The following is a 15,598-nucleotide window of genomic DNA, read 5'->3' as shown; positions in this document are numbered from 1 at the left end:
TATCCAATCTGAAAAACAAAGACCGAAGATAATAACAGCCAGCGACCTGTGGGATAATGTCAAAAGATTTAACATATGAGTACTTGTAATCCCAGAAGGAAGGAGAGCGTAAAAAATATCTGAAGCTATAATGACCAAAATTTGTGAAATCTGGTAAAAGTCATAAGCATACATAAAACAGAGGCTCAGAGAATCCCACACAGGATTAACACAAAGAAAACCATATGTAGTCACATCATAGTCAAACAGCTAGCTGATAACCAAAGATAATGAGGAAATCTTGAAAGCAGCCAGAGAAAAATAACACATGACATAGAGGAAAAATAATTCAAATGACCTCTAATCATAACCCATGGAGGCCAGAAGTCAGTGATACAGTATCTTTTTTTTTATAAAAATAAAAAACTTAATCTAGAATTCTACAGCAAGAAAAAATACCTTCAAGTAAAAGAAACTGAAAATTCATCACCAGCAGATGTGCACATCAAGAAATGCTAAATTAATGTCTTCAAACTGAAGGGAAATGACACTAGATGGAAATCCAGATCATTGGGAAGAGCACGGGAAAAGGTAAATATTTGGGTATATAGAAAAGTTGTGGGATTTTTTTTTTTTTTTTGGTTTTAGTTTCTTTAAAATATATGACTATTTAAATTTCCAGGTTGAGTGCCAATGTGATTTTCCATGGATTACTTATTAATTGAAAAGAAAAAAATGTACTGATACAATAGAACTGGTAAATCAAGAGATCAACATAATTTTACTTGTATGCCACCTGATAGCTTACAATATTAAGTACATAATATCCATGAAGTAGTCTTGTGAGAAAAGTTTCATCTGAAACCTAATCAAGTTTCTAGACATGACCTCCAGTTCACAATACAAAGGATAGAAAAATAAATTAAGCCCATCTTGAGAAATAATAGGACAAATGCAGAATATACAACATTATATAGGTTACTTCTCCTGAGTCTTCAAAATGTCTAAGTCACAAGAAAAAGGTGGAGGGTCAAGTTCTCAACCAAAAGAGATTCAAAAAGCCTTAATCACATAAAAGGTATAATCTTAATTCGGTCAGTACTTTTTAAAAAGACATTCTTTAAACAACTGGAGAAATTTGTAAATGAACTGATTATTATAGGGCATTTTAGGGTTACTGTTAAATTTTTTTTAGTTGATAAGGGTTTAGTGGTCATATAAATTATCTTAAGTCTAGGAGTTATATGTTGATTTCTTAGAGATGAAGTTATACCTAAAATATTCAAAAAGCACAGCAAAATATATGATATAATATATAACACATGTAATATACCTATATCTATTACATATTATTTTGCTGTGCTTTTACATATGTAAATGATATATCTGATGTAGAAGGGATATATGTTTTCTGAATATCACTTGACTAAAATAGCTCACTTTAGGTTCCTGTTATCTCCCAAATTCAATAATATATAGATATATCACTTACATATTATACATTTAATGTGTAGTGAGTATATGTGCATCTATATATATACATTTTCATGAGATAGAGATATCTCAGATATACTGAATCTAGGGAGAGGGCAAACAAACCTTCATTGTTTTACCTTTTATGTAAATTTGAAAATTTCAAAAACTTGAGGAAAATTTGATCCCAAGTAAACATCTGTCTTTTGGTTATCCAGTTGTTAATTTCAAATTTCTTTGAATTGTAGGGAATGTGGATTGTATGTTATCTTATTATAGAATTTATTGTAAGAAAATTACTTCAAACCACTCTCCATTTTTCAATAGCTAGAGTCAACATTCAACAAAGGCATAAGGTTTTTTCCCATTATTAATCTTCATGGGGATGAGCTTTGAATAAAAGGGCTTCTTGTTTAATATATTCTATGGGATTTTGTCCAAAATGAATTATCTGAAGCAAAATATGGATGAATGATAGGAATATTTTTTAAAATATGCTCAGGGGGTCTTTAATATGAATTTATTTATAGTAATATTAGTGCTTATCATAAAAATGATATTTAGTAAACAAATAGTATGTGCCAAATACCCTTCCAAGAGTTTATAGTTTGTTAAATAATTTAATCTTTACTATAACATCACTGGATAGTAGAATAGTGAATGGTCAAGGATGTGCCATGGCTAAATACTCTCGGACTCTAATTACATTAGGAGTTTCTCACCACTGTGAAATCTTTGATGTTGAGTAAGTTGGTAGCAACGACTAAAGGCCTTCCCACATTCCTTACATCTGTGTGGTTTCACACCAGTATGAATTCTCTGATGCTGAACAAGTCGATCACTACGACTAAAGGCCTTCCCACATTCTTTACATCCATAGGGTTTTTCACCAGTATGAATTCTCTTATGCTGAGAAAGACCTGAGATAGAACGAAAGGCCTTTTTACATTCTTTACATATATATGGTTTCAAACCAGTATGAACTGTCTGATGATAAATCAGTTGGGAATTAAGTCTAAAGGCTTTTCCACATTCCTGACATTCATAGGGTTTCTCCCCAGCATGAATTGACTGATGTGTTTTAAGGTCTCCAACACGACTGAAGGCTTTCCCACATTGTTTACATTCATATGGTTTCAAATCTGTATGAATTATCTGATGTTGAATAAGGTATGAATGAAGTTTAAAAGTCTTCCCACATTCTTTGCATTTATGTGGCTTCTCACCAGTATGAATTCTCTGATGCTGTGTAAGTTGAGAGCCTCTACAGAAGGCCTTTCCACATTCCTTACAATCATAGAGTTTCTCACTACTATGAATTCTCTTGTGTTTAAGAAGGCTCGAGCCCCTACTGAAGGTCTTTCCACAGTCCTTACATTCATGGGGCTTCTCACCAGTATGACTTCTCTGATGTTCAATAAGTAAGTAGCTGCGAACAAAGGCCTTTCCACATTGTTTACATTTATATGGTTTCTCACCAGAATGAATTTTCTTATGTTGATAAAGACTTGAACGATGACCAAAGGCCTTCCCACATTCCTTACATATATAGGGTTTCACACCGTGATGAATTTTCTGATGTAGACACATATGTCGGTACAATCTAAAAGTTTCTGCACATTCCTTACATACATAGGGTTTCAAACCAGTATGAATTTTCTGATGCTCGGCAAGGTGAGAATGACGTCTGAAGGCCTTCCCACATTGCTTACATTCATAGGGTTTCACACCAGTATGAATTATCTGATGTTGAGTAAGCTGTGAATAAAACCTAAAGGCCTTCTCACATCCATTACATTCATAGGGTTTCAAATCAGTGTGTATTTTTTTATGTCTAATAAAATGCTGAAGAACTATAAAGGCCTTTCCACATTCCTTACATTCATAAGGTCTCACACCACTGTGGTCCCTTGGATGTTCAGCAAGGTGTGAATATTTTCTAAAGCCCTTCCTATAGTCCTTACATTCATATTTCTCTCTAGAGTGAATTCTCTGATGTAGCAGAAGGGATATATGTTTTCTGAATATCACTTGACTAAAATATCCCACTTTAGGTTCTTGTTGTCTCCCAAATTCAGTTCTGCACTGTGGGTCATTTCTGAAAATAAACCGCATAAAGTTGAAGGTTTTACTTCTTTTCGTTGTCTCCTGGTGGTATGAATTTACTTCATAATTGCTTTTTCCTGAAGATAATTTGTTGATCTCAGTTGTGAAATCAAAGTCTGAAAGAAAATGAGAAAACAAACATTATTTTTCTGTATTGGGTAATGAGGGGTCTTATATAGTAAAAAAGAAAAATCGACAAGTATATCCATTAGAAGTAAAAAGGTCCTAAAATTCTAAAACACTGTCATAAAATTTTTTAAGGACAAGAAGAGCTCAGGATATTATGAAAGTTCACATGAGAATGTAAGGTTTGTGAGTAGGCAAAGATAAAAAGTCAGTAGACCTCACATTTAGGTGGGTATCAGAATTACCAGGGGAACCTCTTACATATACCATTTTTTAGATATCCATTGAGACTCTGTGAATCAGAAACTACAGGAGTAGGTCCTGGTCATCTTAGCTACACTTCTAACATTACATGCCAGATGGTCCTCTGTAAGTTTTTAAATGGTTTGCCTTTATCTTAGAATGAAAACCAAACACATAACCATAATCTTTGTTCTCTATATCCTACCACACTGCATCTTTTCCGCTAGAACACACCATAACCTTTCCACTTACCTGGGGCTTCACGTAAGTGCTCTACCTTTCAGGAATCATGTTAGGTGGCTTCTTTGTTACCATCTTCGGGTGTTGTAGGTTAGAAACCACTTCCTCAGGATGCCTCTTCTAACTATAAGTAAATTCTTATCCCTTATTCTATATTCCAACACCTAATCTTTGCCTTCACAATGCTTTTATCTATTACATATTGTCTCATTTCTTTTACCATGTATTTTCTTATTTTAAAGTTGAAATATAGATGCAAGATATCCTTCAGCTACCACTGAAAAACAAGTCTCTACCTCAAGGTAAGTATTAAATAATTAATTGTAGCATAAAATATTAAATTAAGAAAGGTAACTTGGATAAAATGAAGGTAAACAAGGATGAAAATCACGGTCTCTTGCTGAGTTAAATAACCACTTAGTTTCTGAAAATTATGTAATAGTTACCAACTATTTCTCCCTGATTCTAATCTCTTACACCTTATTGTAGTAAAATATGCTTTTCTCTGTCATTTGTTACAGATGAAAAAATGCATATCCAAACTAGCTCAATCAAAAACAGAAATGGAAAATTTTGATACCTGATCATTCTCCAATTGCATTTCTCTTTAAAAATATATGTGTCTCTAACACTATTGTTCAGTCATTCCTGTGCAATTGTCATGACTGTTTTCTGTTTTTATCTCAATCAAAGTAATAAGATATTGTATTACCTTCATCGATAGAGTATTAATATTATCCATCCATCCTAAAGATGCTCAATCTATTTTGTTTCTCCAATGCCTTTCCCAGATTTTCCCTTCTATTCCTTTACAGCCAAGGCCAATCTTTCTTGAATTTTGCAGAAACATATCTCAGTAATTTTTTGGGAACTGTATTATTTAATATTATTTTTAAAGGCTTATGTAAGTCTCAGCAAATAAATTTGGTGATGTTGGGGGAAAAAGAAGAGTAACTAAATAACATAGGGAAGAGTCTGGGAAACTGAGTACGTGGGACGCCGCAAAAAAGGGTACATTGAACGTAGGCTGAAGATTGGTAATCCGGATAGCAGAACAGCTTAAAGAAATCTAATGTGCTAAATTAGTCAAGTATGAATTCAAGATAAATGGAATTCTTCTGTGAATAAAGTATGATATGTTTCAAAAGTTGAAATAATGGGAACAATATTCTCTGAAGCAATAAGAAATGAGTAAAATACCGAAAAGCTAAAACGCTTACTGTTTATAAATAAAAATCTCTCAAAGACTTCTGTCAGGTCAGTGAGAAAATACAAACAAACCAGAGAACTTATCGAGAACAATAATAATGAAAATACTATACATCAGAATCAACGGCCTTCAACTATAGTGCTGTAAACTCAGACTATAAGGCTTAAAACATAGGGTCGGGGCCGGGGTCAGGAATAAAAAAAATAATAAAAGGCTTAAAACAGCTAATGGAAAATACAATAATTAAAATGAAGAAATTAAGCATTCCATTAAAAAACTGGGAAAATAAAAAAAACTTAGAAAAAGAATGATGAAGTACACTGAAAGAAGACAGGAAGGGAAATTAATACAATAAAAGCAAAATTTAAATAAAACGGAACAGTTAACTCATACAAACCACTAATCTACCTATTCAAAAAATAAAAAGAGGAAAAACCAAACATCATGACAATAAGGAAATAATCATCAATAAAGAAATAGAGAATGTTAAAAAATCATACAACTACGCAAATAAATTTGAGATGCACATGAAATGATCTTTCTGAAAATATAATTTGTCAAAACCGACTCTAGCTAGATTTACTTTATTTCTAAGTAATACAATATGAAAAGGAAAAAGTAATAACCTTACAGTGAAGAAAACTGACAGATGCTACCTAAAGAAGTTTTTAAGGTTAACATCCCAGAGATAAATTATGTTGATATCACATATCCCCATTAAGATATGATGAGAAGGGTACTTCTCTGGTATTCTTCCCCCAGATCCATAATCTCAGTTTAATCCTAAGAAAACATCAAACAAACCCAAATTGGGGGCATGCTACAAAATACCTGACCAGTAATCTTTAAAAGTATCAAGGTCATGAAAGACAAGGAAAGACTGAGAAACTGTCACAGATTAGAGGAAAGTAAGGACACATGATGAATAAAAGCAATGTGGTATCCTGGATTCTGGAACAGAAAAAAAGACAGTGCAAAAACTGGTGAAATAAGAATAAAATATGTAGTTTAGTAAATAGTACTTTAAAATGTTAACTTGATAGTTTTCATAAATGTACCATGATTATGTAAGATACTATTATTATGGGACCGGTATACTGGAACTCTTTGTACCACATTTGTAACTCTTTTATAAATCTAAAATTATTTCAAAATCAAAAGTGAAACAACAGATTCTAGAAGAGATATAAAATAGGGACAAATGAATTTCCATAGAAGAAATAGTAAAAATTTTGTATATTTAACCCCACAAAGAGCCAAACACAATGAGCTCCCCTGTTGGTCAGGTTTCAGTTTCTATATAAACTATTTCCTGCTAATGTGAACTAGGGTGCCTTGGAATAACAGGTAAGTCCTAGTCCAGGACAAGGAAGATACAAGGTGATTCTGGGACCTCTTACACTGAAGTGCAAAGAAGCTTTCAAAGATAATCAACAATTTGTGCTCTGGTCACATAACATTAAGAAGGATCAGTTTTACCCTCCTACCTTAAATAACTGAAAAAAAGCTAGACAAAATATACAAAACAGTGGCTTTCAGATATTGGACAACAGATAGTGTAGGACAGTAATTCCCCTAAGAAAAGGGAAACAAAGGAAGTGAGCCCTGCAAGTGCCACAGCTGACAACCAAAAGAATTCTAGAACAAAGCACTGAGAGGGGGAACTAAAACAGAGCTCAGCTGTATCTCTGAGTGGAGAAGGCAGAATAGAGAGATTAAAGGGGGGAAAGAAGTAGAGAATTTGCAAGGCGAAATGTCAAGAGAGGAGGGAGCTGCAAAGAGAGAGACCACTAGACGTCTGTAGAAGGATCCCCTTGAGACCAACTGAGCACAAATCTGGACACGTATGTGAGGAAACTAATAAAGCCAAAGAATGGACTACCAGAGAAGATTAGGCAGAACAATCCCCGGAAGTCATGAAAGTCAGGGGATAATACTTTTTCCACCAACCTGAGTGGAAAGCCCTTGTAACACATGAAGCATCAAAGTTCCCAGTAGGGCACTACCTCAGTGGTGGGGCCAAATTAGCCTTTGACTAAAAGCTGTTCTGGACCCACCCTAACAGAGTTTGTAAAGCAAACCATGAAAGGACCAACAGGTTCTAAATTACATAACTGCATCCCAGAACAAATTCCCAAAACATACAAAAGAATATTAAAAATCCAGCATTCCAACATAGGAAATGTCACAATGTTTGGCATTTAATAAAAAATTATCATTCATGCAAAATAGCAGGAAAATATGACCCTAAATAGGAGAAAAATCTATCAAAAGGAACAGATGAAGGAATGATACAGATAATGGAATTAGTAGACAAAGATATTAAAAGAGTTATTACAAATATACTTCCTATTTTTAAAAAGATACTTTTCTATGCATCTCTTACTTTCTATAGTTTATTCTTTATTAGACTTGACATACAAAGAGCTCAGAGGGGAAGTTTTCCCCAAATTCTTGCATGTTCAAACTGTTGTACTTTAACTAATAACAAATCATCTAGGCCTGAATCTTCCAATTTATGGGAAGTCACTTGATGACTAATTTAGTTGTTTTAGTGCTTATGAGACTTTAGGTTTTTTTTTTCTTGAGTGGAAAGTTTTGTAGATTAAAATTTTCTAATTTTTTTCATTTGATTTTTCAAAGTTTTTGACATAATGTTTTTCAAAACATATTTTCAAGGCTTCATTGTTTGTAATGAGGTGCTTTTTCCCAAACATATTTTTTCTTGATTCATGTTGAGAAAATTGCACTTATATTAGTTTTTTGAGATAACCAACTTTATAGTTGTGACTTGCTCTTTTGTATGTTAGTTTTTATTTCATTGACTTGTTATTTCCTTTATTATTTCTTTTTTTTCTACTTTCTTTAAGTCTATTGTGCGCTTCTTTCCCTAACTTATCAAGGTTATTAGTTTTCAGCATTTCTTCTGGAAGCAGAAGATCCACTGGGAGAGGAAGCTTACTTATTACTGTTCTTCTGCAGAAATTCATGATTCTGAGTACAGCTAGAGGTAAAAGCACATTGATTTAAAAAAGAGGTAGCTGAGTATTTCCATAACTGAAAACCAGCACTGACCCAGCTTAATCCCTGATTGTGTTTTAGTGATCAGCCTGCCATTCCATCAGACTAAAAAGAGGACAATGTAAATACTATCTGGTAGAAGATACCATCATCTAGAACCACTTCAGTTTTTTTGTACACAATGTCCAGCATACAATAAAATTACTAGTAAACTTGAAGAGGCATTACCACATGATAAATAACAAGAGGAAGAAAGGAACAATATAAGCAGACCCAGATGACAAAAAAAAAAAAAATGAAGGCATACAAAAATTCCAAAATAATTATGATTAAAATGTTTAAGAAAACATGAAAAACAGTAATGAAAAGAAATTAAAAGAATGGAGAATTTCCACAGATAATTGGATGTTATAAAGACAATCAAATTGAATTTACAGAACTGAAAAAGACAATATTTGATATGAAAAAGCCCTCTTTAAGAGCAGACTCATCATAGCAGAATACAGGCTAAGTAAGCTGGCATACAGGTCAACAGAAAATAATAATAGAGAAAAAAGAAGAAGATAACATATGATAGAACTGTGAGATATGCTCAAGAGATCCAACATAGGTATAACGAGTCCCAAAAGAGAGGAGAGAATGATATTTTCTAAAAACTGAATAAAGACTTTCACTTTTGAGTAAAATCTATCAAATCACTACAAGCCAATATTTCCACTGCTAGAAGTATAAAAAATAATACTAGAAAGATAATGTTCTTGATTCATTCTACCACTGTAAAAATTACCAAGTCTCTTTTGTAGTAATAAAAAAATCAGGACCCCGTGTTACCTGTTCTCCATGTAAGTGGAACAGCAATTAAAATAGAATGTTTATGGATATTCCAAACATACACCTAATATGAAATTTGTTTTATTTGCCAATGGTTATGCAGAATAACTCCAAGAATTCAAACCTTTAGTCATTTAGAAAAAGGAGTGATTGCAGGATAGGGCAGAGGGAGGTGAAAAGGTAAATGAAAGATAAAGAAGATCCAGAAGCTGAATGCAGGTGCCTGTTTCCATATAACAAAGGTCAAAATAGTCTTGAGAATACGGAGCCAAATTTCAGCTTGTTCCTTGGCATAGAGCATAAAATATACAGTGGAGAAAGTGGATATTTCAGATACCAGATTCTGTCATTTCAGGCCAATGTCCTTACCCAGTGAGACCAAGTTAGTGTAATTCTCCAACATCACATCTCTGTACAAATCCCTTTGATCTGAATTTAGGCATTCCCACTCCTCCGGAGAGAAGTCTATGGCAACATCACTGAATGTCAATGGCACCTGAAATGACAAACCCATGTATTATTTGTAAAAGTAAAGAAAAAACTTTCAAGATGGAATATTGCATTACAGTAAGAGGACAATATATAAAAACAAGTAGGTTGAAGTTACAAGATCATGACATGATTAGCTGAGAATAAATAATTAGCATCTGACGTACAGTGCTTATACCATTTTGAAGAATCTTATGGGAGCATACAAAATTTCTTCAATATAGGAAAACTTAAATACCAAATATATGAAAATGAATAAAATAATCAGACTTTCCCAGTTAAATGAAATATTGTATATATAAGCACATTACCTGCTAGATGCCTAAATCAGACTATTAGTAAACGCAAGTTCTTACATTGTTTTTCATCAGGGAATATGTAAAAATAATGAATTTTTTTCCTCCCAAAATGAACTATAAAATCTCTTCCAGCAAAGATGGAATAACAGAGATTGGATTTACCCTCTCACGTGAAATAACTAAAAACCTAGACAAAATGTATAAAACAAGAGTTTTGAACACAGAACACACTGGGCAATGAAAAACTGTAACAAATGAACCCTATGATTATTTAGCTTACTGCCAGGAGAGTACTATGCCGCAACTATTAGAATATTAAAATTAAAAACAGTGAGTATTTTAAGTATTGGCAAGGGTGTGGGAAAAAACGAGACTCTCATACACTCCTGGTGAGAATGTAAAATTCAGTTACATTGAAAATAGTTTATTGGTTTCTTAAATAGTTAAACATCCATATGACCCAGCCATTTTGCTCCCAGTGTTTACCAAGAGAAATAAAAGCACAGGTCCAGACAATGATTCCACGAAGATTCATAGCAGCTTTATTTGTAATAGCCCCAAAGTGGAAAGCAGCCAAATGTCTATCAAGAGAGGAATGGATAATAAATTGTGGTATATACTGAGAATAGAATACTAGTCAGTAATAAAATGGAATGTGCTACTATTTAATATGCAACAACATGGATGAATCTCAAAATAAATATGTGGAAAGAAAAAATACATAATGTGTGATTCCATCTATATAAAATTATTTTAAAAATGCAAAGTAACCTATAGTAACAGAAAGTAAAAGAGCAGTTGCCTGGGTAGTAAGGTTAGGGTAGGAAAGGGTAAGAAGGGACAATTATAAAGGGTATGAGAAACTTTTTTTTCTTTTTTTTTAAAATTGTTTATTGGGGTAACATTGGTTAGTACAATTACATAATTTTCAGGTGTACATTATAATTTGACATCTGTATATTCTATTATGTGTTTACCACCGAAAATCCAGTTTCCTTCAGCTACCATATATTTGATCCCCTTTACCCACATCACCTTCCCCCTACCCCCCTATATTTGACTCCCTTTACTCCATCTATCCCCCCCCTCTTCCCCCACCCTCTACCCTCTGGTAACCATTTAGTCGACTCTATTTCCCAAGCTTGCTATTTCATTTTTCAACTCTTGCAGTGTGTTCTTTATTTCCAGAAGGTCTGTTTGGTTCCTTCTTGAGGGTTTCAATCTCCTTGCTAAAGAACTCATTCTGCTCCTCTGGTTGCTTTTTCAGTTCCTGAAATTGTTGATATGATTCATTTCGGATCTCACTGAGTTTTTTCAGAAGTATCATCCTGAATTCTCTGTCATTTAAGTCGCATATTTCTATGTCTGTAAGCTTATTTTCTGGAGATTTTTCTCTTTCTTTCTGAGATGCCTTGTCACCTTGGTTGTTCATGGTGTTTAATGGACTATTTCTCTGCCTGGGCATTAATGGAAAGGTATTCTGCTTTTTTCCCAGAAAGATTTATTATATAAAGGTCTCTCTTTAGCCTGCTGCAAAGGTGCTTTTCTTTTGGTTTCCAGCAGGTGGCGTCTAAGCCTCTTGGATCCCTGCTTTATATAAAGCCTTAAAAATGCCTTTTTATTTTCTGATATTTAATCATGCCCACTACCCTCAGTCTCAATTCCTGTCAATGTTAGCAACAGTTTCGGTAGCGTTTGCTCAGATTTCCCTGGGGCTCTGTGGTGATGGATCTTGGAGGGCATGGGGGGAGGGGCCCTCCGGGTTGGGAGTTGGGTGCTGCGGCTCAGCCTCGGTTTTGCAACCCCAGGGTTCTGTGAATAATACTGCTATGAACATCAGTGTGCAAATATCTTTTCAGATATGGGTTTTCAAGTCTTTGGGGTAAATACCCAGTAGAGGGATTGCTAGATCACACGGTAGATCAATTCTTAGTTTACTGATGAACCTCCATTTGAGGAACTACCAATTTGCAGTCCCACCAGCAGTATATGCGGTTCCTTTTCTCCGCATCCTCTCCAAAATTTGTTAATACTTATTCCTGTTGATTATAGTTATTCTAACAGGTGTGAGATGGTATCTCATTGTGGTTTCGATTTGCATTTACCTGATAGCTAGCAATGTTGAGCATCTTTTCAAATGTTTTTTGGCCATTTGTAAGTCTTCTTGGGAGAAGTGTCCGTTCAGGTCCTCTGCTCACTTTTTAATTGGATTGTTTGGGGGTCTTTTTGTTGTTGTTGTTATTTAGTCGTATGAGTTCTTTGTATATTTTGGACATTAGGCCCTTATCAGAGGCATGGCTTCTCGTTCATATGGTTGTCTCTTTATCTTGCGGATGGTTTCTTTTGCTGTGCAGAAGCTTTTCACTTTGAAAAGCTTTCTTTCCATTTATTTATTTTAGCTTTTACTTCTCTTGTCTTTGAGGTCAAATTCATAAAATCCTCTTTAAGTCCAAGGTCCATGAGTTTAGTTCCAATGTCTTCTTCTATGCAATTTATTGTTTCAGGTCTTATATTCAGGTCCTTAATCCATTTTGAGTTAATTTTGGTGTGCAGTGATAGACAACAGTCTAGTTTCATTCTTTTGTAGGTGGCTTTCCAATTTTCCCACCACCATTTATTGAAGAGGCTTTCCTTTCTCCACTGTATGTTTTTGCTTCTTTTGTCAAAAATTATGTACACAAATAAACATGGGTTTGCTTCTGGACTCTCGATTCTGTTCAACTGGTCTGTGTGTCTGTTTCTCTGCCAATACCACATTTTGATTATTGTCGCTTTGTAGTATAATTTAAAGTTGGGCAGAGTGATGCCTCCAGCCTTGTTCTTTTTTCTCAGCATGGCTTTGGTGATTCAGGGTCTTTTGTGTTTCCATACAAATCTGATGATTTTTTGTTCTAGTTCTTTAAAAAATGCCGATGGGATTTTGATGGGAGTTCATTAAATCTATATAATGCTTTAGGTAATAAGGTCATTTAAACTATGTTTATTCTTCTGATTCAAGAACATGGAATATCTTTCCATTTCTTTGTGTATTCTTCAATTTCTTTTTATAGAGTCTTGTAGTTTTCATTGTATAGGTCCTTCACCTCTTTTGTTAGGTTTATTGCTAGGTATTTTATTCTTTTTGTTGCAATTGCAAAAGGGATTTTTTTCCCCATTTCTTTTACTAATAATTCATTATTAGAGTATAGAAATGCTATGGATTTTTGAACGTTGATTTCATATCCCAAAACTTTACTGTATTCATTTATTATTTCTAGTAGTGTTTTAGTGGATTTTTTAGGGTTTTCTATATAGAGAATTGTGTCATCTGCAAATAGTGAGAGTTTGACTTCTTCATTTCCTATTTGGATGCCTTTTATTTCTTTCTCTTGCCTGATTGCACTCGCTAGGACTTCTAAAGTGGACAGCCTTGTTTTGTTCCTGATCTTAGAGGAAAGGTTTTTAGTTTTTTTACCATTAAGTATAATGTTAGCTGAGGGTTTGTTGTATATGCCCTTTATTATGTTGAGGTACTTTCCTTCTACACTTATTTTATTAAATGTTTTGATCATAAATGGATGTTGTATCTTGTCAAAGGCTTTTTCTGCATCTATCACCATGATCATATGCTTCTCATTCTCTGATTATGTGGTGTATCACATCAATCAATTTATGTATGTTAAACCATCACTGTGCCCCTGGGATGAAGCTCATATGATCATGGTGTAAAATCTTTTTAATGTGTTGCTGTATTCTATTTGCTTGTGTCTTATTTAGGGTTTTTGCATCTGTGTTCACGAGAGATATAGGTCTGTAGTTTTCTTTTTTCGTATTATCTTTACCAGGTTTTGGTATCGGGGTAATGTTGGCCTCATAAAATGATTTAGGAAGTATTGCCTCCTCAATTTTTTGGGAGAGTTTGAGAAGAATAGGAATTAAATCCTCTTCGATTATTTGGTGGTATTCACTGGTGAAGCTCTGGCCCTAGACTTTTACTTTTTGGAAAGTTTTTGATGATTATTTCAATTTTCATACTGCTGATCAGTCTATTTAGATTTTTCAGCTCTTTATGATTCAGTCTAGAAAGGTGGTATATTTCTAAGAACTTTTCCATTTCTTCTAGTTTATTATATTTGGTGTCATATAAATTTTCATAGTATTTTTGTATAATCCTTTGTATTGCGGTGGTATGTCTTATAACTTCTCTTTCATTCCTGATTTTGTTTGTGTCCTTTCTTTTTTCTTTAGTGCATCTGGCCAGATATTCATCAATTTTATTAATCTCAAAGAACCAGCTCTTCATTGCATTTATTTCTTATATTGTCTTTGTTTTCATTTTGATTACTTCCTTGCTTTTGCTCCCTTTGGGCTTCATTTGTTCTTTTTCTAATTTCTTAAGATGAAGTGTTAGGTTATTTGGGCTTGTTCTTGTTTTTTGAAATATGAATGATATGAACTTTCCTCTTATTATTGCTTTTGCTGTGTCCCAAAATTTTTGATATGATGTACTTTCATTCTCTTTCATTTCTATATATCTCTTGATCTCTCTTTTTATTTCTTCTCTGACCCAGTCATTCTTCAGTAGTATGTTATTTACTCTCCACATATTTGTGGTTTTCTCCACTTTCTTTTTACAGTTGATCTCCAGCTTCAAAGCATTATGATCAGAGAATATGCTAGTTTTGTGTCCCAGCATGTGGTCAACCCTTGAGAATGTTCCATGTGCACTAGAAAAGAATGTATAAGCACCTGTTTTGGGATGAAAGGCTCTGTAAATGTTGATTATGTCCAACTGGCTTAATGTATCATTTAAAGATGTTATCTCTTTATTGATTTTGTTTGGATGGTGTATCCATATCTGACAGTAGGGTATTTTGGTCAGTTTGTGTTTTGATTGTGTTTTGGTCAGTTTCTCCTTTTAATTGTTAGTAATTGCTTTATATATTTTGAACCTCCCTTACTGGGAGCATAGATATTAATAGGTGTTATGTCTTGTTGGTGCATGATTCCCTTTATCATTATGAAGTGTCCATCAGTATCTCTCTTTACCTTTGTTATCTTGAATTCTGTTTTGTCAAATATAAGTACAGCTACATCGCTTTTCTCTGAATGCCATTTGCTTAGAATATAGTTTTTCATCCTTTCACTTTGAGTCTATATTTGTCCTTGCAGCTGAAATGTGTCTCTTGAAGGCAGCATATGGTTGGGTTTGGTTTTTTGATCCAATCTGCAACTCTGTACCTTTTTATTGGTGAGTTGAGTCCATTTACATTTAGGGTGATTACTGAAATATGAGGTTTTCCTTTAGCCATTTTATCTTTTGTTTTCTGGTAACTTGGTTTTTCCATTGTTTCTTTGTCCTTGTGTTTCTGTCTATTATTTTAATTTGGCAGGGTTTTGTGCATTTTCTTTCTGGTCCCTCTTGTTCAGTGTTATGTATCTCAGTTCTGGATTTCTAGTGTGTGGTTACCATTAAGATTATGTAAAGGCCAGGTGCTGTAGGCGTAAGAAATAAAAAATAAGGCATTGTAAGCTGACAAGGTCCTTGTAATCTGTGAGGTCAACCAAGGGTTGCCTCGCCTAAAAAAAAAAAAAAAAGATT

The 15,598-nt window shown here is 33.9% G+C and overlaps 1 protein-coding gene across 4 annotated transcripts in view; it reads right to left on the bottom strand.

The window, feature by feature from the left end:
* Positions 1-366: 366 nt before the first annotated feature.
* ZNF404 (zinc finger protein 404) overlaps positions 367-15,598 on the bottom strand; it is a 27,066-nt gene continuing 11,834 nt past the window's right edge. For 3 of the 4 annotated variants that reach the window (XM_023535316.1, XM_011368024.2, XM_023535317.1), the window contains 2 exons: positions 9,599-9,725; positions 367-3,674 (listed from right to left, as the gene is read on the bottom strand). In XM_023535316.1, coding sequence (XP_023391084.1) covers positions 2,155-3,674; positions 9,599-9,725 — 1,647 coding nt within the window. In that variant the 3' untranslated portion in view covers positions 367-2,154. Of the gene's footprint in view, positions 3,675-9,598; positions 9,726-10,503; positions 10,599-15,598 lie in introns of all 4 variants that reach the window. The other variant, XM_011368025.2, reaches the window with a different exon arrangement.

The sequence above is a fragment of the Pteropus vampyrus genome, unplaced genomic scaffold, assembly GCF_000151845.1.
Source record: "Pteropus vampyrus isolate Shadow unplaced genomic scaffold, Pvam_2.0 Scaffold138, whole genome shotgun sequence".
Classification (NCBI taxonomy): Eukaryota; Metazoa; Chordata; class Mammalia; order Chiroptera; family Pteropodidae; genus Pteropus; species Pteropus vampyrus.
This window is presented reverse-complemented; position numbering and strand designations above follow the sequence as displayed.